The sequence below is a fragment of the Rutidosis leptorrhynchoides genome, chromosome 3 (assembly GCF_046630445.1).
Source record: "Rutidosis leptorrhynchoides isolate AG116_Rl617_1_P2 chromosome 3, CSIRO_AGI_Rlap_v1, whole genome shotgun sequence".
Lineage (NCBI taxonomy): Eukaryota > Viridiplantae > Streptophyta > Magnoliopsida > Asterales > Asteraceae > Rutidosis > Rutidosis leptorrhynchoides.
The window spans coordinates 507,802,974-507,830,623 of NC_092335.1; the positions used below are offsets into that span (position 1 = coordinate 507,802,974).

General features: G+C 33.4%; 1 protein-coding gene and 1 long non-coding RNA gene across 11 annotated transcripts in view; both read left to right on the forward strand.

Moving 5' to 3' along the window:
- The first annotated feature begins 1,081 nt into the window (after positions 1 to 1,081).
- Positions 1,082 to 10,113, forward strand: LOC139901835 (uncharacterized). Its single transcript, XM_071884508.1, has 3 exons — positions 1,082 to 1,406; positions 9,581 to 9,667; positions 9,779 to 10,113. The coding sequence occupies exons 1-3, from the start codon at positions 1,082 to 1,084 to the stop codon at positions 10,111 to 10,113; spliced, it is 747 nt and encodes a 248-aa protein (XP_071740609.1).
- Positions 10,114 to 24,014: 13,901 nt separating this feature from the next.
- The window catches only part of LOC139902889 (uncharacterized), a 28,877-nt gene continuing 25,241 nt past the window's right edge, over positions 24,015 to 27,650 (forward strand). For 2 of the 10 annotated variants that reach the window (XR_011777771.1, XR_011777777.1), the window contains exons 1-4: positions 24,015 to 24,261; positions 24,583 to 25,710; positions 25,800 to 25,851; positions 26,649 to 26,727. This is a non-coding gene — a long non-coding RNA (uncharacterized lncRNA). Of the gene's footprint in view, positions 24,262 to 24,582; positions 25,711 to 25,788; positions 25,852 to 26,648; positions 26,728 to 27,650 lie in introns of all 10 variants that reach the window. The other 8 variants (XR_011777775.1, XR_011777776.1, XR_011777772.1 and 5 more) reach the window with 8 other exon arrangements.

The following is a 27,650-nucleotide window of genomic DNA, read 5'->3' on the forward strand; positions in this document are numbered from 1 at the left end:
GATATTTCTTGCTAGATGTTAAATGATGGTTCTCACATGTGTTAGGTGACTCACAAGGCTGCTAAGAGCTAATCATTGGAGTGTATATACCAATAGTAAATACATTTAGAAGCTGGGTATTGTACGAGTACGAAATACGGTTGCATACGAGTAGAATTGTTGATGAAAATGAATGAGGATGTAATTGTAAGCATTTTTGTTAAGTAGAAGTACTTTGATAAGTGTCTTGAAGTCTTTCAAAAGTGTATGAATACATATTAAAACCCTACATGTATATACATTTTAACTGAGTCATTAAGTCATCGTTAGTCGTTACATGTATGTGTTGTTTTGAAACCTTTAGGTTAACGATCTTGTTAAATGTTGTTAACCCATTGTTTATTATATCAAATGAGATGTTAAATTATTACATTATCATGATATCATGATGTATTAATATATCTTAATATGATATATATACATTAAATGTCGTTACAACGATAATCGTTACATATATGCCTCGTTTCGAAATCATTAAGTTAGTAGTCTTGTTTTTACATATGTAGTTCATTGTTAATATACTTAATGACATGATTACTTATCAATTATCATGTTAACTATATATATATATATATATAACCATATATATGTCATCATTTAGTTTTTACTAGTTTTAACATTCGTGAATCACCGGTCAACTTGGGTGGTCAAATGTCCATATAAAACCTATTTCAATTAATCAAGTCTTAATAAGTTTGATTGCTTAACATGTTGGAAACACTTAATCATGTAAATATCAAATTCATTTAATATATATAAACATGGAAAAGTTCGGGTCACTACACCAGCGTTATAAGACTACTGTTCCATTTGGAGGGAAAACAGCAAATCATTTTTGATGAAGAGGAATTAATTGATGAGATGTTAGAAACGTCATCAGTCAATACATCAATGTTCATCGAATGGATGAATTGTAATGCTTCTAACCAAGAAGCACGCGAATTGACTTATGTTGAATTCCCGACAAAGTTCATTTGAAACAAAGATAATCGAATTTAGATTAGGCGTAAAAGAAACACCGATGCAATTGGTCGTATTCATCATGTGGCACCAGCATCTGGTGATCTTTTTTTTTCTTGGAATACTTCTCAACAAGGTTAAAGGTCCAACTTCCTATGAAGATATCCGCACGGTAAATGGTCAGGTATTTAATAGCTACATAGACGCCTGCTACGATTTAGGTTTATTGGATGATGATAAGGAGTATATAGAAGGTATACAAGAGGCGTTTTTTGGGGAGGGTGGTCATTTCGTCAGAAAATTATTTGCACAATTACTATTATCTAACACTATGAGTCGACCTAAAGTTATATTTGAGAAAACATTCCGATTTTTGTCGGTGGATATCGTTCATCAGCACAGAACAGGTAAGTGAAGGTTTTTCGTATGCCCGAGAGGCATATTAATTTAATGTGGCTAATATGTTATGATCCAAGTCGGGTCATACCCAATAACAAGCTTACCGACACCCTAAACATATTCAAGCTTAACGATTAAATCATTAAGTAAATACGCGACACTTGGATTTTAGAAAAATCGGTTTTCTAAAATGTTATCACTTGAGATAAATTATTTGAATAATTTATATATAATTGTTTATAAGTTTTAAATGATTATATTGTGTTATATTTTATAAAAGGTTTATAAAATATGAAAGTAACATAAAAATATACATGTTTTATATATATATATCAAGTTTATATATATGTAAAGACATTATTATATAATATATATGGTGGTAGATTTTGGGTCTCCAAGACTCATAGGCATGCCATGGTATTGTTACTTTTAAGAACATAAAAAGTCCATATAAGCATGGGGAACTCTTGGACCAAAGCTAGACTTATTCTCTCAAGTGTAACTAGTGTTTCAAAGCTTAAAAAAAACTGATTTTCAGCTTCCTGCTGCTGTCCAAAACCGTGAGGTTTTACACATCAAAGGAGGTTCCAAGTTTGATTTTCAAGCTCACATTAAGTGTCTAATTAAATCCTAACTAAAGGCTAGGGTGTTGGTCATAAGTTTGGGGTATAATCTCTTGAGGTTTCATTGCTTTGAAGCTCCATTTTCGCATCATCTTCATCCACATTCTGCTGTCCATTTTCAGCCCTTAATCTATATTGAGGAGGTAAATTCTTATTCCCTCTTTTAGTTTGTAAGTATATTTTCAAGGCTTGATAACACATAATGGAATTCACTTAAAAGGGTTTAACATATACACTTGTTTATAAATAACATAATGCTTCCGCTTGTCTTAATATTCATGAAATCGGTTTTGTAAACATATACACATATGAATTTGTTGTTATGTTGAATTCCATCAATGGTATCTAGAGCCGAAGTCTTGAAATATGCTTCGAGATGGTTTTTTGAACTCACCATAACTTTGCATTTTATGTACATGCATGAAAATAGAATGCAAATATTATTGGTTTTGGGTGGGTTAATCTATGTGCCGAATTGTTTGGGGCTCCAAATATGGTTTTGGTTTGCCATTTGGTTCATATTTTGTTCATATGTTGTTGTTCACAATCATAGCCAAGACCTTGTGATTGAATGCATGTGTGTTTGAATGATTTGTATTATTCATTTGGTATGTAATAATTAATTCATTCATTTGGTTGTAATATTCATTCATTTGGTTATGTAATTTATTTTATATTTGGTATGTAAAATAGATTAGGTTGTAATTTCATTTTTAGACAAAATGTATTAGGATATATTTTTTGTAAAAATGAAGATACAAGATGAAGACTTGGAAGATGCATTTGGATGCAAGATTAAGTGGGAGATTTTGAAATCTCCTACTTAGTGTTATAACCCTTAACCGGTGACATTTGTTTTCGGCTAAACAAATGTCTACCAAATCGGCTTGATTGTGAACACATTTGTTTGCATGCGTGGTTGTTTTATTTCTTGTATGATTGTGGATTGTGTATGTTACTACAACAAGTTATCACACAAGTTAACAACAAGCACAACTACAATTTAATTGGTTGAAATTATTAACGACATGCAAAACGTCAATTTAAATGGTTAAATTAAAAACGGTTATTAAGAACATGATAAGGATCATATATGTAAAATGGTTTATATCAAGTAATTGGCTAAAATTACTAGACTTGAAAATGGATTTCAAATAAACCATACACTAAATGCATGTTGGTGTATGGCATATATGTTTTCTTAAACTAGAATAAAGAAAGCCGAAAATCCCTTTAAAACTAAAACAAGGCAAACAAGTTTAACGCCATCCTTTTGTGGAACACTTAAACATAGTAGGGAACTCATAACGGGATAAAGGTCACCTAACCGTTATGAGCTAACTAATATAGTTAAGGTAAAATTCGCATGCTTGTGGGATAAAGGTCACCTAACCACTTGTATGTTAATTTTACATGTTTACACAAGTAGGACGACTTGATTTGGGAATCATGAACTTAGGGTCACCGAAGCATGAGGAACAAATAAGCGTTGATGGGATAAATATGCCATGCAAAAGGATTGCATGATCCCATAATTTAGAAGTTGCAAAAGGATTGCAATTGTCATATAAATGACTACCTAGCTAAATCAAATAACGGGATAAAGGTCACCTAACCGAAATTTGATTTACCGTTGGATTCTAATATTTAATAAGTCAATTAAAATTTATAAGGGTATTGTTTATTAAATTTAAAATCGATACTTAAATGAACTTTGTTAAATTTTGTAGATGGCCGCCAACAACAACAACATGCAAAACGCACCTATTAACTTGAACAACCTATCGTTAAGGTCTCTCCTCGAGAAAGACAAACTCAACCATACGAACTTTATGGGTTGGTTCCGTAATCTTAGGATTGTCCTCAAACTTGAAGATAAGGCGTATGTGTTGGAAGACCCCATTCCCGATTAACCCGACGAGGATGATACGGAAGGCATGGCTTATTGGGATAAGTATTGCACCGATTCGGTGCAAGTCGCTTGCCTAATGCTTGGGACTATGATACTCGAACTCCAAAAGGATTTCGAACATCATAGTGCATATGACATGATTACGCAATTGAAGGAGATGTTCCTTCAACAAGCACGTGTCGAGTGCTTCGAAACGGTTCGAGCGTTACATGCATGTCGTATGGATGACACCCAATCCGTATCCTCTTATGTGCTCAAAATGAAAAGCCTCATTGATCGCGCTAACCGTCTCAATCTCAACATATCCAATGAGCTAGCCACCGATCTTATCCTAAACTCCTTGTCAAAGAGGTTTGACCAATTTGTAATTAATTACAATATGAATGGGATGGATAAGACCATTGGTGAACTTCATGGCATGTTAAAGACGGCCGAAACTAGCATGGGTAAAAGGGCTTCACCCGTGCTAATGATCAATGATGGTGGGTCTAAAGGTAACAACACCTCTAAGCCTAAGGCGGCTAAGAGGAAAGGACCCGCTCATCAAGGCAAGGGAAAGGGAAAGATGGCTACCTCAACCAAAAACAAGAATAAGAAACAAAAGGTTACCGGACAAGCAAACCCCAAGGAAGACCCATGTTTCGGTTGCGGTGAAATGGGTCACTGGAAACGAAACTGCCCGGTCTACCTTAAGGAGTTGAAGGAAAAGAGGGATGCGGGGCAATCCTCAGGTAATATATATATATGGTATATATAGAGCTTAGTATTACTTCTTCTAATACATGGGTATTGGACACTGGATGTGGAACTCACATTTGCAATTCATTGCAGGGGTTCAAAAGAAGTAGCAAGCAAGCGGGAACATCAAGTCTCTTTATGGGTAATGGAGCCAAAGTGCAAGTGAAGGCTCAAGGAGACTTTGTGTTAAAACTTCCAAGTGGTTTGGAACTTATTTTGAATGATGTTTTGTATGCACCCGATTTATGTCGAAACATTATTTCCGTTTCCCGTTTGAAACAATGTGGTTTTAATCTTAATTTTGTTAACGATGATATCCACGTTTATTTAGATAACGTATTCTATTTTAAGGCTACGCCTTCAAATGGAATTTATGAATTGGTTCATGATGATGCATCATCTAGTAGCTCAATATACCATACTAGCACCAAGAAACTCAAAAGGGATTTGAGTGATTCCTACTTATGGCATTGTCGCCTTGGTCATATAAACAAGAACCGAATGCATACACTTCAAAAGAATGGACTTTTGAAATCAAATGAAATGGATTCATTTGATGTATGTGAATCTTGTTTACAATGCAAGATGACTAAAGCACCTTTCAAAGGGACCTATGAAAGGGCTAAAGACTTATTGGGATTAATACATTCGGATGTATGTGGACCCTTTAAGCCCATGACTAGGAATGGTGAAAGATACTTTGTTACTTTCATAGATGACTTTAGTCGTTTCGAATATGTCTACTTATTAAGACACAAGGACGAAACTTTTGAAGCATTCAAAGAATATCAAAACGAAGTACAAAATCAACTCAATAAGACAATTAAGGTACTTCGTACCGATAGAGGAGGTGAATACCTAAGCGATGCTTTCCAAGATCATCTTAGGAGTTGTGGGATTATCTCACAACTTACTCCACCTGGAACACCCCAACTTAATGGAGTTTCTGAAAGGAGGAACCGAACCCTAATGGATATGGTTCGATCTATGATGGCTAGAAGCACGTTACCTCTATCATTTTGGGGTTATTGTCTATGCTCCGTGGCTCGTATTTTAAATATGGCCCCAACCAAGAAAGTGGAACGAACTCCTCATGAGATGTGGTTTGGAAAACCTCCATCTCTATCATACTTAAAGGTATGGGGATGTGAAGCTTATCCTAAGCGTTATGTCCCTAATAAGTTGAATGCTCGATCCACGAAGTGTATCTTCATAAGATATCCCAAGGATGATATGGGATACTATTTCTATGATCCAACCGAGCAAAATGTATTTGTTGCTCGAAAGGCTGAATTCCTTGAAACTAAATTCCTATTGGAAGGAAATAGTGAAAGGAAGATAGATCTTGAAGAGGTTCAAGATCAAGTAGATGATACACAATTGGTTAACACTAGCACTCAACATGAAAATGTTGAGAATGATCAAATGGATGATCAAAGTATACAAGACATTCGCAGATCTGGTAGGATTAGTAATCCTCCTGAGAGATATGGGTTTCTCATGGATGGTTGCTATGTGGTTGATTTGGACGAACCAACAAACTACCAAGATGCTTTATCAAGGATTGATAAAGATAAATGGCAGGAAGCCATGAACGCTGAGATGCAATCCATGTATGACAACCAAGTTTGGGAACTAGTTGTACAACCTGCTAACTCCAAGTTAGTTGATTGTAAATGGATTTTCAAGATGAAAACCGACATGCATGGAAACTTAAATACATATAAAGCTAGACTTGTAGCAAAAGGTTTCACTCAAACTCAAGGGGTTGACTATGATGAAACCTTTTCGCCTGTGGCAATGCTAAAGTCTATTAGGATATTATTTGCCATTGCTGCTCATTATGATTATGAAATATGGCAAATGGATGTCAAGACCGCTTTCCTAAATGGATATCTTGAGGAAGATGTCTATATGGTTCAGCCTGAAGGTTTTGTCGATCCGAAACATCCTAACAAAGTATGTAAGTTAAAGAAGTCAATCTACGGATTGAAACAAGCATCTAGAATGTTGAATCATCGTTTTAATGAGGAAGCCAAGAAGTTTGGCTTCATTAATAATGGTGATGAAGCTTGTGTATACAAGAAAGCTAGTGGGAACACTATCATGTTCCTTGTATTATATGTGGATGATATATTGTTATTTGGAAACGATATTCCGACAATGCAAGGTGTTAAAACTTGGCTAAAAAGCTGCTTCTCCATTAAGGATCTTAAAGAAGCACAATACATTTTGGGGATTAGGATCTACAGGGATAGATCCAAGAAATTGATAGGTTTGAATCAAAGTGCATACATTGAAAAGATCTTGAAAAGGTTCAAGATGGAAAACTCTAAGAAAGGTTTGGTACCTATTCAAAGAGGAACGCTCCTTAGTTCATCTCAGTGCCCCACCACGAAAGATGGACAAGAGAAAATGAAGAAAGTCCCATATGCGTCTGCCATTGGGTCAATCATGTATGCAATGATATGCACTAGACCTGATGTGTCATGCGCTCTTAGCCTGACAAGCAGATACCAGAATAACCCAGGAAACAGTCATTGGATTGCTGTTAAAAGTATATTGAAATACCTTAGGAGGACTAAGGATATGTTTCTAATATATGGGTCTGGTGAGGAGGAACTCGCTGTAAGAGGTTACGTGGACGCGAGTTTCCAAACTGATCGTGATGATTCTCGATCACAATCCGATTATGTCTTCACATTAAATGGAGGTGCAGTCTCTTGGAAGAGTTCAAAACAGGATGTTGTTGCATTATCCACTACAGAGTCGGAGTACATTGCCGCCTCATTGGCAGCTCAGGAAGCTGCATGGATGAAGAAATTCATCGACGACTTAGGAGTAGTCCCTTCCATTCAGGACCCTCTTGAGATCTTTTGTGACAACGAGGGTGCGATTGCTCAAATCAAGGAACCTCGTGCTCACCAAAAGACCCGTCACATTGAGCGGAGATTCAACTACATAAGGGATGAAGTTGAAAATGGAAAGATATGTATTCGCAAAGTTCACACAGATCTTAATATAGCGGATCCACTCACGAAGCTCTTACATGGTGCGAAACATCAAGGGCATGTTAGCGCATTAGGGCTTTGATATTCTAGTGATTGGTTGTGATCTGTTTTAAGTATTGTAACGGAATGAAATTGTTCAAACTCATCAATATAATTATGGTATTAATTTATTTTGAGTCAAGTTCCTATTTTGCATATTTTATCCATGAATAAGTAATTATTCTAAATTTCGTAGTCGATCACATTTGTGGGAACAAGTGTGAGGTTTAGACTATTATGAACTTGGATTGGTATACATTCACGGGATGAATGTAGGGTAAGGTTGCAACCAAGGTTCATAAATATTTGTGGGATACAAATATTGAAAGACCCGCCCTCAAGATTTACTAAATGGAGCCTTTGTGGTTGATCACATGTAATCTTGAGTAAAGGCGAATATCATTGTATCCTCTGACCTGAGATACATATTGGGTTCGGATATTTACCAAGTATCGTGCCTTAATTCTTTCCTTCGCTATTCTGAAATATGGTAGTTCACAAGGAAGAGCTCAGGCATAATGCAAGGTACATATTTAGGACGTATGTGGTCAAGATGGAATTTGTCCCTCTTATTCGTTGAGAGTCAGATGTCTAAGGCCTGATAAAGTTAAATCTAAAAGAGAGTGATCATTCTGTGTCTCTTGGGTTTAACATGACATCTAGGATGAAAGGACATAATGAAAAGATTCACCTATTCATATTCGAGATGGGAACTCGAAAAGGATGATGTTATTGAATGGCACAAAGTCATAACATATTGGGGGTGATGGACGGTCATTAGGTGGTATCCATCACTTGCATTAATTTCTTATGTCTCTCGTGCAAGTGGGAGATTGAAGGTTTTTCGTATGCCCGAGAGGCATATTAATTTAATGTGGCTAATATGTTATGATCCAAGTCGGGTCATACCCAATAACAAGCTTACCGACACCCTAAACGTATTCAAGCTTAACGATTAAATCATTAAGTAAATACGCGACACTTGGATTTTAGAAAAATCGGTTTTCTAAAATGTTATCACTTGAGATAAATTATTTGGATAATTTATATATAATTGTTTATAAGTTTTAAATGATTATATTGTGTTATATTTTATAAAAGGTTTATAAAATATGAAAGTAACATAAAAATATACATGTTTTATATATATATATCAAGTTTATATATATGTAAAGACATTATTATATAATATATATGGTGGCAGATTTTGGGTCTCCAAGACTCATAGGCATGCCATGGTATTATTACTTTTAAGAACATAAAAAGTCCATATAAGCATGGGGAACTCTTGGACCAAAGCTAGACTTATTCTCTCAAGTGTAACTAGTGTTTCAAAGCTTAAAAAAAACTGATTTTCAGCTTCCTGCTGCTGTCCAAAACCGTGAGGTTTTACACATCAAAGGAGGTTCCAAGTTTGATTTTCAAGCTCACATTAAGTGTCTAATTAAATCCTAACTAAAGGCTAGGGTGTTGGTCATAAGTTTGGGGTATAATCTCTTGAGGTTTCATTTCTTTGAAGCTCCATTTTCGCATCATCTTCATCCACATTCTGCTGTCCATTTTCAGCCCTCAATCTATATTGAGGAGGTAAATTCTTATTCCCTCTTTTAGTTTGTAAGTATATTTTCAAGGCTTGATAACACATAATGGAATTCACTTAAAAGGGTTTAACATATACACTTGTTTATAAATAACATAATGCTTCCGCTTGTCTTAATATTCATGAAATCGGTTTTGTGAACATATACACATATGAATTTGTTGTTATGTTGAATTCCATCAGTAAGGATATTTAAATTATATTATATTTCAATTGTCATTTTGGAGTATATTATTAAATTAAATTTAATTGATTGCAGGGACCCAAATTGAGATTGAACTATTAAAAGATTTGACTTTACAAGAGATTGACAAACTACTTCAACGCAATATTAGTTCATTGAGAAGTTTTAGTTCAATATAATGCCCATCGAATCATACAAGAAATATTTCAGAAAACCATCTTATTATAGATTAGCTCTCCTACAACAAAAGTTCACTTACAAATGAACATTCAGATTTCATTACAAAGTTAACATCCGAACAAAAGGAGGCATACGATCAGATAATAAAAGCGGTTGATCACGGCAAAGGAGGTGTGTTCTTTTTGTACGGTTATGGTGGTACTGGAAAAACCTTCCTTTGGAAAACACTCTCATCTGCATTGCGCAGAAAAGGAGAAATTGTTTTAAATGTTGCGTCAAGTGGGATAGCAGCTTTGCTATTATCTGGAGGTCAGACTGCGCATTCACATTTTCACATACCGCTTCATCCTACGGATGAGTCACTTTGTTCTATTTCTCCAAGCAGCAAATTGGGGGAGCTTATTCGGAGAACAAAACTGTTTATTTGAGATGAGGCCCCGATGGTTAACAAGATGTGCGTTGAAGCACTGGATCGTTCTATGCGTGAAGACGGAGTCGGTGAATCTGAAGACGGAGTTTTTGATATTGAAATTCCACAAGATCTTTTGATAACATATCTTGATGATCCAATTGGTTCCATCATCTCAACTATTTATCCCGATTATCTTTTTAATCTTGGCAATCCAGAATATTATCAGCAACGTGCAATTCTTGCTCCAACTCATGAAGTAGTTAACATCATTAATGATAAAATGATTATGTGTTTGGACGGAGAAGAAAGGTCATATTTGAGCTCAGACAGTATATGTGCGTCACAGAGAGACGCTGACTTTAATAGTGAACTATACACTACCGATTTCCTAAATAGCATTGAAGTTGATGGTTTACCAAAGCACAATCTGAGGCTCAAAATTGGTGTACCAGTTATGTTACTTCGAAATATAGATCAGGCATGAGGTTTGTGTAACGGTACACGTTTACAAATTGTGCACTTAGGAGAAAAAATCATCAAAGCAAAAATTTTAACAGGCTCAAACGTGGGGAAGATTACAGCGTTATCACGTATGCTTATCGTACCGACGGACAAGAGAATACCTTTCAGATTCCAAAGAAGACAATATCCATTGTCAGTTTGCTTTGCAATGACAATAAATAAAAGCCAAGGACAATCACTATCGTGTGTCGGTTTATTTCTTCCAAAACCGGTGTTTAGTCATCGACAACTATACGTTGCACTATCTCGGGTTACTAATCGGGAAGGAATCAAGATATTAATCTTAGACAAGGATAACAAAATTTCCAACACAACAAAAAATGTTGTATACAAAGAAGTCTTGCAACACTTATAGGCTTAATTGAAGAAATGTTTTAAAAAAATCTCATTGGTATGATATCTTTGAACTATTATGTATGTATAATGTTTTTTAGAAATATTTGAATTATGTTACATTATTATGATTTTCACCAAGTATAATTTTATTTTTAAATATGTTTCATTCATATCAGATATGTGACAAAAATTGTAGAAGTTTCCATGTGATGTTACTAATATCATAAGTACGGTATCTTAGAAATAATATGAACTCCAACGTGCAACACATATTTTATATATATATATATATATATATATATATATATATATATATATATATATATATATATATATATATATATATATATATATATAGTGGTAGGATCAAGGGGAAGTTACTAATCGGGGGGAAGCGGGGGGGAGCAAATTTTTTTTTTCGTTTTTTGATAAAACTTTGTTCACGAACATTATAAATTTGATGAAAATATGAACATTTAATAAAGACATTTTGTGATACGTGTTTTTATTTTGGCGGGAAAACGCTCGAAGAAGTAATATATAAAAATTATCGTATTTTTCGAGCGTAGGTTAAGGTTTTAAATATTAGGGTTTATAGGGTTTAGATATTAGGGTTTAGAAATTTAGGGTTTGGGGTTTAGATTTAGGGTTTAGATTTAGAATTTAGATTGAGTTTTTAACACGAATGGTTTAGAGTTTAGGGTTTAGAGTTTGGGGTTTGGGGTTTGAGGTTTAGGGTTTGGTGTTTTGGGTTTAGTCACCAAACCCTAAACCCTAAACCCTAAACCCAAAACTCTAAATCGGACTAAATTTTACTTCACAAAACATGAAGAAGAAAAAAAATGTTAACATTCTTTAAGATCAATATTATCTTGAATGTTATTTTTGTCGATCGTTTTTCCGCCTAAATAATATCATTTATCACGAAATGTCTTTTTTAAATGTTCATATTTTCGTGTGATCTTGATGCCTAAAAAAATTCCAAAAGAACGAAAAAAAAAAATTTTGCTTCCCCCTGCTTCCCCCCGATTAGTTACTTCCCCATTGATCTTGCCCCAATATACAAGGTTGCAAAATTCGCTATTCGGGGATTACTCGATCGGGACTTTGAAAGGATTAATCGACAATTCGGAGATTAATCGGATTATACTGCATACATTTAAATATTAAATTTTAAAAATTATATGTGTAAATATAGAATAAAACCATAAATATAAAGATAATTTTTAAATTAATTGTCTAAAATTATTCATTTTGCTTCAAAACTATAAATTTCTAGTTTAAATTCATGTTAAAATGTTAATCATTTTTTACTTTGACTGACTTTGATTACCAAATTCGATTTTAATCCATCAATTGACGTTGACCGTTTAATTAAACGGATTTTCGGAAATCGAAACGGATTGCTTCTAAAACTGATTAATCGATGATTAACCGGCGAGTAATCGGGTTTTTTACAACACTGCCTATATATATATATATATATACAGGATCATCATCAAGAGGGAATCACTTTATGGGGGGGAGTAATTTTTTTTTTCGTTTTTTTGAAAAACAAAATTTCAAACAAACATTAAGATCATAATATGAACAATACTTTGTGACGAATGTTATTATTCTGTCGGAAAATCGCTCGAAGAAATAAATGATAACATTCATCATGAGTAATGTTTTAATTAGAGTTTAGTTGCATCGTTTTGTTTTCATCTTGTGTGAAATGATTTTTTCGAAATTTAGCCCGATTTAGAGTTTAGGGTTTTGTGTTTTGGGTTTAGTCTCTAAACTCAAAACCATAAACCATAAACCCTAAACTCTAAACCGTTCGTGTTAAAATTTCAATATAAACCCTAATTTCTAAATAATTTCTATACTCTAATAACTAAACCCTAATTTTTAACCCCATAATTTCTAAACCCTTAAAAAAAACTTAGAAGCAAAACATTCATTGCAATGAATGTTATCATTTATTTTTTCGAGCATTTTTCCGCCAAACTAATAACATTTATCACAAAGTGTCTTTTTAAATATTAATATTTTCATGTGATCTTAATGCTTGGAAAAAAAAATTCATAAAACAAAAAAAAAATTACTTCTTTCCACTCCCCCCCCCCAAAAGAATATTTCACTTTTGATTAAAACACAATATATATTAGGGCAAATGGCTCGAAAAAGTAACATATGTTGTCAAATTTGACAATCAAGGTAACCCCAAAAAAAGATGCCCGAAATAGATTTTAATTTTAAAAACTTCGGAGAAAAGGTAACATCGTCAAATTCATTAACGATCGTCAATCAAAATTACACAATTGGTCCCTAAAATTTGTTAAAAGATTGCACCAATAACCTCTTTATCATTTTCAATTCCAATCTTCATCCACATTTTCAAAACCTAATTCCATTGTACATTCAAACCCCCAAAATTAACATACAACAACGTCAACTTTAACATTATACCTAATATATAAAGAATTCAAAACACATCAAACCCCTAATTCGACATTAACCCTTCTTTTTCATAAATTGTGTTCCTCGTTACTACCCTTAATCAGATACATCATTCTTAAATCACGTGTTTGACTCATTAATTTTCCATGGATTTTGTTCGTATCTTCTATAAATATCATTTCTTCGATGGATTTAGAGGAAAACAATTATTGTTAAGCTTTTCAAATTGTTGGTTCCTTGCATTTTTAGGGTAAAACAATATCTGTGTTTTGGGTTTAATGTTGAAAGTTTTTATTTCGATTAAAAATTTTTAATTTAATCAATTTGGAGTATTCAATCATCAATTTTTTTTTGGTCTGTTATGAAAGTCGCTATCTAATTTCCTTCGCCGTTAAATTTTGTCTTTTTGTTTACATTTTGCAAGATCTTGAAATTCAGATTTGTTTATGTGTTTCTGAACATTCTTTTGTTTTCTTTTTTCCCAGGTTCTAAATCTGTTGGAAATATCGATTTAATGGTGAGTAATACCTTCAATCTTTCTAATTTTGTTACAATGATTTGGTAATTTTAATATAAAAAACTTATTAAAGAATTTTATTAAATGTTGTAATTAGGATTATATGTTGTAATTAGGGTGAAGCTCCAGCTTTCTTTGGTGGTGGTGGTGGTGGTGATGAGGGAAGGGATGAAGATATTAATGAATGGTGACCACCGGTGGTGGTGGTGGATGAAGATATTAATGAAGAGGATGATGGGTGCAATTTTTTAAGAAATTTCTGGGACCAAACGTGTATTTTTGTTTAACGATCGTTAAATAAATTTAACGAAGATTATTCCAATTTTAAAAATTTTGAACACCTAATCCTTTTGTTGAGCAAGAATTAAATTGAAACCCTTTTCGGGCTTGTGCAAATTGGGGGTTACCTTGATTGTCAAATTAAATTGAAACCCTTTTCGGGCCATGTGCCCTATATATTATAAGTGTACTTAATGTCATGTTTTATGATTCTATATCTTTAAGACTTCATCACCGAGTCCCAACTGAGTCCACAGCCCACTTTTTATCGTAACTATACAGTTAACAATGTTGACTTATTTTCTTCCGATTGTGTTATTGTGATGTTTTTCTATCAGACGGATAATTAAAAGCATTAACTAAACGGTGGATGGGCACGTGGGGCGAAAAGCCGAAAACTGTCATCATCATCTTGATTATCCTTTCATAAAGAAAGGATTAGGGCATCAGGACTCGATAATTTCATGTCTCATCATCTACTGCTTCATAACTTATTTTTAAATAATCAAGATCTTTAAATGCATATTCGTTCATTTTAGTTTTTCCCTTTAAAACCCTGTTGTTAACTATTTTACCTGTTGTTGTTCTCCTTATAGAACTTTTTACGTTTACGGTCCATACAATCTTCCAACTTCCAAGGATACAGGATCTCATAATTGAAATTTTTACGGCTTTATTATCCCATTCACTCATGAAATGCTTGGTTTGGGCTAGACTTGTAACAGGTCAAATGGGTATGCTAAATATATAAACTAAAATATGGATTGCACTGAACTATATTTCTAATGCATATAACCAAGTCATTTTATTTGGAACCTTGTGTTGGAATTTAATTACTTTGAATGGAATTAATACCAAGACTTTGTAAAGGTTATGTAACGGTTTATTATAAAAGGTCATTTATGTTACTGATGACCATTATGTGAGAGTTATAAGATATGATTAACTCATAAAATTAAAAGCGTTAATGATGGCCAATAATTGAGAATTATTAGCTTCTTGAGTATAAATATACGAGTAACTCATTCTCATGAGGAGGATGAAGAGGTGGTAGATTACCTCTAATGAAAATACACACAATAAGACAGCATTTTCAGGCAACTGGTCAAATCCGGCAGTACGCTCCTTCGGACCGGTGTACCCTGGGAACAGACGAAGAATCTGTTTAAGGGAATTGTGTCAAACACAAGCCCGGTTCAACCTTCAATTCGGTTAGATCGTTTTATCTTTTCGTTCTTATTATGATTCTTTATTATGCATATTTGTTATCTGATTATTTCGTTTCTGATAATATGTATACTTGTTATCAGTTTCGTATATAATTTTCCTACAAACTTAAACAGATTATTCGTACGAAACTGAATTTTAAATTGCTAAAATCGTAAATATCACTGAAATCGTAAATTGCTGCTGCCATTATCAATTAATAAAAAATATATATATTTTGCTAAATTCGTAATTCATATATATTTACTCGGATATTTTGCTGATATGCTTTAATCTGATCACTAATATAATATGCTATTATCGGATATTTAATCTGATGTACATGAGAAGTGAAATCATTGTTGCTCTTAAATTAATATGAAATCGGATTGCTTGTTAAGCATATATATATAGAAGGCTAGTGCTATTGATTTGTTATGATTTATTGAAATTAAAATTAATGATATGATCATCGTAGTTTTGATGCATGTACGCATCATAGTTCTAGGAGTATTTTGGTGCAATTGGTTCACATCATTCGTGATAATTAAATATCATTGATATTTATTTTATTTAATTATAAGATAAATCATACTCTGTAATAGTTGTACATAGTAAATATGATATATTTACTAACTTTTGAATCTATCATTTAAATGGGGATATATTGTGTATGAAATAGTTGATGTATATCCTTGCCTTTATTAAGTTGAACTAGATTAGAACTTTTATCAATTTTGATCAGATTACATGAAACAAATTATATGACGATTTGTTCACTGACAAATAATAGTGGACATTTGTGATTACATTTGGCTTGATTGTGAAAGATTTCATTAAATTGAATTTAATGTTACATTATATGTATGTGAAACTATATGAATTAAATAAATTAAGATGTTTATTTCGTAATCTACTGTGATATGTTGTGATTAAATAACGTATTTATGGACTGAAATAATTTGTGATTAATCAAATTATTTAGGTGTCAATACGTTAGAATATGTTAGACTATAAGAACTTTAAATTGATTATATATAATAATCATCTTATGCCAAAAAAAATTTGATGAGGTTTTGATAACTTGTTGGTTGGTATGATAATTGATAATTAATTGATGTTTATTAATTAATTCAATAATATTTATTAATTAATTAGTGTTTACTAGTTAACTGGTGCTTATTATTTATGTTTTGATTCTGGTTTGATACTTAATTAGTGTTTACTCATGTTGAGAAACTTGAAAAGTTCACTTGTGTGAACTTTAAGCGTTGGCAGTAAAAGATGTTCTTTTATCTGACCATCTTGAACCTTGCGAGGTTCTTGACTGAACCGCTTCCCAAGTTGCAAAAGGGGAACATGATGCTCAAATTGTGAGCGCGGTTCAGGTTTGGAATCATTCGAATTCCTTATGCCACAACTATGTTGAATGACATGATTGATTCGTTCTATAACGCGTATTCTAACAGTTTTTTGGACCGTTTTCGAACTGTTTTCGAACATGGTTTCGAACATGGTTTCGAACAGGTTTTCTGACTGTCTCCGGATAGTATTCTAGACTGGTTTTGGACCGTCTTTGGGACTTTATCAAGACAGTTTTAGACTGTTATTGGACTGGTTCTAAACCTATTTAATTTAATAGTTGTGTTAAAACCTGTTTGTTTTAACTATTTGGGTAAAGCGGTTTAGTTTAACCATTTAGTTAAACCTTTTGGTTTACATGTTTGTGTTTAAACCTGCTTGGTTTAACGGTAGGGTTAAAACTTGTTCGATTTACCCGTTTGAGTTGAAAAGGTATTATGGTGAAACCTGTTTGGTTACCCGTTTGGATTGAAACCTGCTTGGTTTACTTGTTTGTGTTGAAATGGTTTAGTATCGTTTAGTTGAAACCGTTTGGTTAACCCAAATAGTTTTAACTATTTTGGTTACACGGTTGGGTTTAAACCTGTTCGGTTTACCCGTTTAGGTTGAAACCTGTTTGTTTTATCTATTTGGTTGAAACCTGATTGGTTTAACCTGGTTGAGTTGAAACTTGCTTGGTTTAACTTAGTTTGTTCACAATAAACTGGAACTTCAATTTTGGGTTAAAAACTGAAATTAGTTCAGTTCATGTAGTACTTGTTGTTTTGTTAACAACTTAGCGACTAAAACAACTTGTTTTGTTGAAACGGTTTAGTTCAGTTCAAATTTCAGATAATTTCCGAAGTTATCTTAGTTTGTTCTAACATCAAGGAATGGTGAACTTATACCAGGGTTATCCGTCATGTGTGTTCTACCATGAGTCTGCCATTGATGATATTAATGGCAATGAGATTATTTTTGCGAAAATGAACTCTGCAAAAGGACTCACATTGATCAATGTGTTTGTATGTTCATGAGATTTGTAAGAATCTGATGTCCGGGTTGTTGTTGAACAAGTCTGACTTCAAAAAGAAAAAAAAAAGGAATGTATGTTCGAAAGGTCATGTTGACCAAAAGTGGAATGTATGTTCATAAGGTCTATGCCCGATAAATGTGAAATTTGTGTTGAAGTCAAATTAACGAGATCATCTTTCTTATCGGTTGAACGAATAACCGAAACCCCACACTCATGTGTGTGATCCGAGATCCATTCTAAATCTGAATGGAAACACATACTTTATTTCGTTTATCGATGATAGACGAAGTATTGTTATATTTACTTGTTGAAAAGTAAAGATGAAGCAATAGATTCGTTTATTGCTTATAAAAACGAAGTTGAGAATCAACTTGAACGGAAAATCAAGGTTGTTTGCAGTGATAAAGGTGGTGAATATGTTGCACATTTTGCTGAATTTGGTTCACAAAATGGCATTGAACATGAATGCACTACACCATACTTACCCTAATCTAATGGGACTGCTAAATGCAAGAATAGAACCTTGAAAGAAATGGTGAATGTCATGTTGGTGAGTTCTGGTGTAAGCCAGTCAATGTGGGGGGATGCCATCCTATCAAAATATTATCTTTTAAATAAGATACTCCAAAAGAAAAGGGATGAAACCCTGGTGCCTGGAAAAGGTAGTTGTTCCACTACAAGGCACGAAAGAGAAGATCCAAGAATGGCATATGCGTTATGTTTATAGAGGAACTAAAACTGAATGTATAAAAGATATACATGATATTTGAAACCCTCTTAATTGGTACATTTAATACGGTGTTTATGTATATCGATTTTGTCATGATACAAGGGATATCGTATAACATTCCTTGTGAGAGAAGCTATGGAGAATATGAATGATGCGTCTTCTTTTCTCATGCTTTGGACTTGAAGTCTATAGAATACAAGACTTAGATTTGTTAATAATGATCATTTGCAGAGATCAATTAACAACTAATATTTCATTATGTTGAATATATTTAAAGACAAAATCGCTTTCATTCGGTAATAGAAGCATTTGGTATATTGTGAAACCATATTTGTCAACATCATTGATGATGTGAATTATTCCATTTTATGTGGAGTATGATATTGAAGATAATTATAAATATAAAGATGACAATCTTTATTATATTATTATCTTGAGATTTGAATCACCTAATCAGAATTCAATGTGAAAATATAATTTGAGTGCGAGAACTTTGTTAAGTTTTCGAAATTCGACGTCTCTAGGTCCAACCTAGAATATGACCAAGAATTGCTCAAATGTGCTAAAATATGGATCACAAAAGATGCAAATCTTATGTGTGGGCATTTGAACGCCTAATTGATTAGAATCATATTATGATAATAAGTTGCAAGACATGTGGGGGAAGCTTTGAATCGATAAGCCATAACCCTATTTAGTTGTGTAAAATGAACACAATAGCTTGAAAATGTGGGGGTGTCTTGTACTTTGATATCAAGAACATATGATTCATGATAACTTGTTTTAATGTACTCGATCCGACTTAGCATATGTTGTAAGCAAGCTAAGTAGATACACGAATAATCCAAGTACATCTCATTAGAGTTGTATGATTAGGTTACTTTGGTACTCGGGATTACAGGTACCATTAAAACAGATATCCTGGAGTGATCAACAGTCACTTTGATGCGAACTGGATATCTGATACAAATGATTCCAGAGAGAAATGTGGGTATGTATTCACACTTGGAGGTGCTGCTATATCGTGGAAATTGTCTAAACAAACGATTATTGCTAAATCCACGATGGAATCAGAATTTATCGCCTTAGATAAAGCTGGTGAAGAGACAGAATGTCTATGTCAATTCGTTGAAGATATACCAAGATGGCCTAAGCCGGTGTCGGCCATATGTATACATTGTAATAGCCAATCGGTGATTGGTAGAGCTCATATTACAATGTGTAATGGTATGAATAAACATATGAGACATAGACATAATAAAGTACGACAATTAATCTCTACATAAATTATCACTATTGACTATGTGAAGTCAAAGGATAATGTTGCGGATCCGCTGATAAAAGGCTTAAGCAGAGAGTTAGTGTATAAGTCGTGCATGGGAATGAGACTGAAGCCCATGAAAGGCTAAGTTCATATGAAGGAAATTCTAACTCAGTTGACTGGAGATCCCAAGATCTGAGTTCAATAGGACAACCTACTTGTATGAACTGGTGAAGTCACTGTGGGGGAGTTAATTAATAAACTAGCAACCCCAAAACATTTTAAAGGTAGTTGACTAATTGAAAGTAGAATTCCTAGTCCATTCATAAAAGTGACAAGTAAGAGGATAAGCCTATGGTTTTTAATGATTCAATTGAAATAACCACGCGTGGTTAATCAGTAGCCATTCAGTGGTGAATCACGTATGTGAGAGAGAAATGGGGTCACTTTGAAGGGTATTGTTGGGGTACAATACTTGATAAGCTCTCGCAGAACCAGGCTAATGTTCATGACCATAACGAACATAACTATGAGGACTTGACGTTGTCAGGGAGAGTCTTGTGTGAAGCGTATTGTCGTCTACACAAACAGCAGACGAGTTCAAAGACATCGCTGTCTACTCAGAGCCAGTAGACTAAGTGCGTTTCATGAGCGAAGGTTCAAAGGGTAACACCTACCTATCGTATGCAAGATTCAACCGTTAAAAATTTTGTTGGAACATGTGTGTGTTTTTGAGATTGATTTCTATTCACGTTTAAAAATCTATGTGAAATCGAGGTTCACGTAAACTTTGGAGTGATATATATGGATAAATGGTATGTAGTCGGTGGCCAAGGCTACATAACCAAATACTATACGCAATAAATAGATTTTACGTGAATGAGATTCTCAAATTTTGGCATATGCATTGATCTTATATCAATTTCATTCATGTGGGTGATTGTTGGAATTTAATTACTTTGAATGGAATTAATACCAAGACTTTGTAAAGGTTATGTAACGGTTTATTATAAAAGGTCATTTATGTTATTCATGACCATTATGTGAGAGTTATAAGAGATGATCAAATCATAAAATTAAAACCGTTAATGATGGTCAATAATTGAGGATTATTAGCTTCTTGAGTATAAATATAAGAGTAACTCATTCTCATGAGGAGGATGAAGAGGTGGTAGATTACCTCTAATGAAAATACACACAATAAGACATCATTTTCAGGCAACTGGTCAAATCCGGCAGTACGCTGCTTCGGACAGGTATACCCTGGGAATAGACGAAGAATCTGTTTAAGGGAATTGTGTCAAATACAAGCCCGGTTCAACCTTCAATTCGGTTAGATCGTTCTATCTTTTCGTTCTTATTATGATTCTTTATTATGCATATTTGCTATCTGATTATTTCGTTTATGATAATATGTATACTTGTTTTCAGTTTCGTATATAATTTTCCTACACCTTGATTATTATTCTAATAATAATGATTTTAGTTATGAAAGTTTAAGCATTCGACTTTCGTAAACAAAAAGTGGGCATAATTTATGGTCATACACTATTCAATTATGTCAAATGATGATTGGTTGAAGTTTATTCATTCTTGCATAATTCTCAAGGGACGTGCATTGCTTGTGAAGAAAGTTTTCAAACACAAATATCGAATCTTTACTTTAATTCATCATTGGACTGGTTTCCAACCGCGGCGGCAGGACCAAAGAATTGTGCCAACTTGCTTTCTCGTACCAACAATGGGGCGAAGACCACCATTTTTACATTAGCTAGAGCCATTATTGGAGAAACGTGCGGTATGATAGAGATTTGTGTATGGATAGCATTGGGAAACACGATCTAAATCCTAAATCTAAACCCTAAATCTAAACCCTAAACCCTAAATTTCTAAACCCTGATATCTAAACCCTATAAACCCCAATATCTAAAACCCTAATATCTAAAACCTCAATATACGCTCGAAAAACACGATAATTGTTATATATTACTTCTTCGAGCGCTTTCCGTCAAAATAAAAACATTTATCACAAAGTGTCTTTATTAAATGTTCATATTTTCATCCAATCTATAATGTTCGTGAACAAAGTTTTTTCAAAAAACGAAAAAAAAAAAAAAGAATTTGCTTCCTCCGCTTCCCCCCGATTAGTTACTTCCCCCTTGTTCCTACCAATATATATATATATATATATATATATATATATATATATATATATATATATATATATATATATATATATATATATATAGTAGAAGGATCAAATGAGAACTTTTTTGTGTGAGAACCCTGAGAACTCAAAAATACACTGAAATTCGAGCAAAAAAAGAAATTCGAGCAAAAATTGGACACGGGCGAACAAAAAAAGAGCAATTCGAGCAAAAAATGGGACAAGGGCGAACAAAAAAGTGATATTCGAACAAAAAAAGGCGGACGAATAATTTTGTGTTCTACATTTTTGATAGTCGAACAAAAAAATGTAGAACACACGGGTAGTCGAACAAAAATGCTGACATTCGAACAAAAATGGGTTCTACATTTTAATTTTTGCTCGAACTTCTTTTGTTTTTTGCTCGCCCGTGCACTTTTTTGCTTTTATTTTAGTGTTTTTGAAGTGTTTTTGGAGTTCCTAGAGTTCTCGCACTAAAAAGTTCTCACTGGATCATCTTTCTATATATATATATATATATATATATATATATATATATATATATATATATATATATATATGGTTCAAACGAGAACCATTAAAAAGGTGAGAACTGCGAGAACCTCTTAAATACATGATTAATATGCATTTATATTCAACAAATTACATATAATTGTTATCTAATGCTCATATCATTGCAAAAAAAAAAAAAAAAAAAAAAATGTTCACAACCACAAATTACATGTTCAATTGTGAATTATACGAAGATGTTCACATGTTCACATGCACATCTGCATATGTGAACGAGAAATTATATACTTGATTATATATTTAAATTGGAGGTTTTTTGGAACTTTTTTTTGTTCAATTTTACTCTTCATCTACATTTATATGCGATTCAACTTACTCACATGTGAAAATCCTTGTAATTTAATGGTTCTCGCAATTCTCGTCTTTTTTTTATTCTCGTTTGAACTTTTGACTATATATATAGAGGCAGGATCAGTGGGGGAAATAACCAATCGGGGGGAAGCGGGGGGAAGCAAAAAAAAAAAATTTCGTTTTTTTTGAATTTTTTTTTTCGGGCATCAAGATAACACGAAAATATGAACATTTAGAAAAGAAACTTCGTGATGAATGTTATTATTTAGGCGGAAAAACGATCGACAAAAATAACGTTCAAGATAATATTGTTCGTGAAGAATGTGAACGTTTTTTTCTTCATGTTTTGTGAAGTAAAATTTAGCCCGCTTTAGATTTTAGGGTTTAGGGTTTAGGGTTTGGTGTTTTGGGTTTATTCCATAAACCCAAAACACCAAACCCTAAACTCTAAACCGTTCGTGTTAAAAACTCAATCTAAATCCTAAATCTAAACCCCAAACCCTAAATTTCTAAACCCTAATAGCTAAAACCTCAACATACGCTCGAAAAACACGATAATTGTTACATATTACTTCTTCGAGCATTTTTCCGCCAAAATAAAAACATTTATCACAAAGAGTCTTTATTAAATGTTCATATTTTCATCCCATATATAATGTTCGTGAACAAAGTTTTTTCAAAAAATGAAAATAAAAAAGTTTTTGCTTCCCCCGCTTCCTCCCGATTGGTTACTTCCATCTTGATCCTACCACAATATATATATATATATATATATATATATATATATATATATATATATATATATATATGTGTGTGTGTGTGTGTGTGTTTATATGTACTTGACCAGTATAGTTCTAAAGGTCTAAAGTTGAATCATTGATATATTTGTTCCTTTACATAATGTCCTCACAACACATAAGGCCAAAATAGCATTATAATCAGCTATAACAAAAAAATAATAATAATAAAAATAAAATGCAGCAAGCAAGATGTCATTATATTATATTATATTATATTACATTTTACAACATATACTAACTCCCGTAAATTTAACCCAATCCCACTGCCTACACCCACTCACCTTCACTGTCACACTGTTCCCCTCTACGTAACTACTCCGTACAAAATACCAACCCTCTTCACCTCCTCCAGAAGCTCCTTCATCCCTTACAAAGGGGATGATTCTTACACACACTTTTTTGATCTTGGTTTTGGCGGAGGTAATGTCATTTAACACCACTTAAAACTCTATTGTCTGTGAAGCATAAACCCTAATTTTTTATCTGGAGCATAAAATCATTGCGTTGATAACTGACATCGCTTCACAGGTTACCTCCAAACTTTCTTCATTGCTGACGAAGGCCGTAATCTTGGGTTTTGGTCTTGAAGATATCTGTAAGTCTGAAAGGTTAGGGTTTAATCAAGCGATTTTTGCCATCTGAAGCAATCGATGTGTCTGAAAGGTTAGCTTTCGATTCTTCTGTTTTTCGGTGCTTATTTGTTTCAGAAAACGTGATATGATTTGCTTATATACTTTCTTGGTTGGTGACGAAGACTGTCGTTTTTGTTGTGGTCTTAAAGCTGTCATCCTTTCCCAATATTTACAAAGTTGTTTGGTTTATTCGATTAACATTAATAGTCTTTTTTTGCTTTGATTCTGATGCATTTGCTTCCGATATTGCTCTCTTAAACGTTGTAAAATCGATACCTCACCATAAGTTATTACGATTTTTTTTGTTATTAACAGCTACAAAATTCATAGTTACAGCCATGTTGATTTGTAGGCATTTTATTCTGAAGCTATATATGACGGATGTTTATTGATTTTGTTGCTGTACGGATTTTAAAGATTATGAATTTATTGCCTTATTAATTTTCTGGGAAACTGGTCAAGACAAACGTGTAATGGTATCAGCATGGAGTTGTTATATTTGTTCTTATATGGGTGGCAATGTTGTTGGCGGTACGTTTGACGGTTATGGTTGTATCGATTGTAGCAATATATGGCAAATAAAGGTTGTGATGATCGTTGCTATTATCATATATGATGTCTAATGGCTATCAGATATTCGTCCCGTATCTTGGCGGAGCAACATCCAGAAGGCACATAATTGGTGCAACTGTGTGTTTGCAGCCACAACGGGTTTAAAATCTCTTTTTATCCCCAAACCTCAATTTTAGATCTCAGCCTACCTAATTTATATTTATTGATTAAAATTAAAGTCTTCAGTTTCATTTTTATAACAACCAAACTTTGTATAGCTTTGTATTGGTTATTAGTCTTGAAATGAAGATAATTGTTAGCTCCCCACTGGTAAGTTTGCTTTGGAATTACTGTACTCATTGGGTATTTTGGTCATTTTCATATATGGTAAACAGAGGCTGTGATGATCGTTGTTACTATCAGGCTACATGTCTACGGGATTATGGATATCCGACCCGTATCTTGGGGAGACAACACCCGAAAGGTATATAATTGGTGTAACTGTGTGTATATGCAACTATGGCGGGTTTCGAATATTCGTTTGTCCCAAACCACCATTTTTAGATCCGAGCCTCCTTAATCTATAGTCACGATTTGCCTCTTTATTGATTTTTGTGAATTTTATTTATTAAAATTGAAGTATAAAGTTTCCTTTTTATCTTTGTTTCGATTGTAATTTTCAGTTAACTTATAAAATAAATTGTGGCATAAAATTTCCAGTTGTATGTGAGTAATAATGGTATTAGAATGTTACCATTGGTATTGTTGCTACCATGTTAATAACTGTAAGTACACTTGCCTTTAAGAAACTTATGGGTGCTATAAATGTGATCAGTTATAAAAGGTACCAAGTTTAATCGTTTAATTATCAATAGGTTGCTCGAGGTTGTGTTAGGTGGTTGATGCTGCTGTGATCAGCGTTAGATAGGTACCAATTCTTTTTCGTTTGATTATAAAGAGTAGTTCAGATTGTGTTACGTGTTTTTACTGATGTGATTTGTGTTAGTTTCCCTACAGATGTTGTTCCTGAACGAAGAACAAGAGATGAGCATTTGAAACATTAGTGTTGGTTTGTTTCTCTACTCTATTTTAATTGCATCTGTCAATATTTTTGTCATATATAATTTTATAGAAGTCCAATGATCGCCAACCCTAATTGTGCTTTTATAATAAAATGTTGTGTGTGGCGTTTAGCTATTAGAAAAATTGTAAGTTATGCATAAGTGCTACGAAGTAGTCTTAGAGAAAGCAAGCTACAGCAGGTTTGATCACAACAGAAGATAAATGAGACGATGTTAATATAAGTAATTAATTCGAGTGTTGAACATAAAAATTCCAGATATCAATTTATTTTGTTTCAATTTTTTTAACCACTGTTTTCTTTAGCTCGGGTGCATCCCATTGTTTAATTGGTATCTCATGTTGTTTAATTGATGTTCTACTTGAAGTTAGTAAGTTTAACCCAAATTTTATAATTGGTAGATGACATGAAGCTACACTTTACTGCATTGTCATTGTTGACTCCGAAATCGATATTTTAAATTTAGTTTAAAATGCACATTTCAACAAGAAGAAACATAATCATGCACTCATACATATGTGCCGATTATAGATGCACCATTATTTTACCGTCCACAAACGAAGATGAGATCTTTACCCAAAAAATAATAAGATGGGAATATGTATCTTATAATTCAATCAGTTTGCACCCATACAAAATACATGTATGGCTTTTTTCGTTTGCGTAGGATTTAACCATAGGGTTTAGTTTAATAACCTTTACGAACTTTGGCCAGTTTGCTATTTGATGATGTACTCTTTTTGTGGATATACATCAATTAATTGTTTTATATTCTAATGTTGTAGGTGAACCAAATGGGTCAAGAGTGAAAGGACCCGTTCATATACATTATAAACGATTCACAATAGTTGATTACATCGCGAGGTATTTGACCTCTGTATGATACATTTTACAAACATTGCATTCGTTTTTAAAAGACAAACTTTCTTTACATCAAAAGTTGACAGCATGCATACCATTTCATAATACATCCAACTATAATTGACTTAATAATAATCTTGATGAACTCAACGACTCGAATGCAACGTCTTTCGAAATATGTCATGAATGACTCCAAGTAATATCTTTAAAATGAGAAAATGCACAGCGGATGATTTCTTTCATACCTGAGAATAAACATGCTTTCAAGTGTCAACCAAAAGGTTTGTGAGTTCATAGGTTTATCGTAAACAATAAAATTCATCATTTTAATAGACCGCAAGATTTAAATACAGTACACCTACCTCGTGTACAAAATCATATTTCGTAATGCTTAGCAGAGTAGGTTCGTATCCTTTTCTCCCCCGTAGGTTGCCTCGCGATTTTTAATATCTTTCATAAACATAATCTCATATCAGGCATTTCGCACGGCATAGAGATAAAAGTCATTCATACGAACTACAAACACCTGGTAATCGCCCTTAACAAAATGCATCTAGAATATCCCCCGCATACCGGCATTTCGCACGGTCATGCAAAAAGAATACAATCAGGCCACTCTTTTAAATATGATGGTTGTGTACACCTCACAAACAGATCATATCTTTTAAAGCTGGCGGTTGTATACCTATTTTGAAAGTACTAAAGCAGTTCAAATTCTCTGACTGGGGCTGGTTAGTGCCCATAGATCTATCTTTAGGATTCACGTCAATTAGGAGCTCGGTTTCCTAATTCTTAGATTACCAGACTAAAAGGGGTGATATCCGGTGTACTCATAATAACTCATTCGTAGAATGTTTTTAAGTACTTGTGTCTATTTCGTCAAACATTTATAAAAGCATTTCATGTATTCGCATTTCAAAAATATA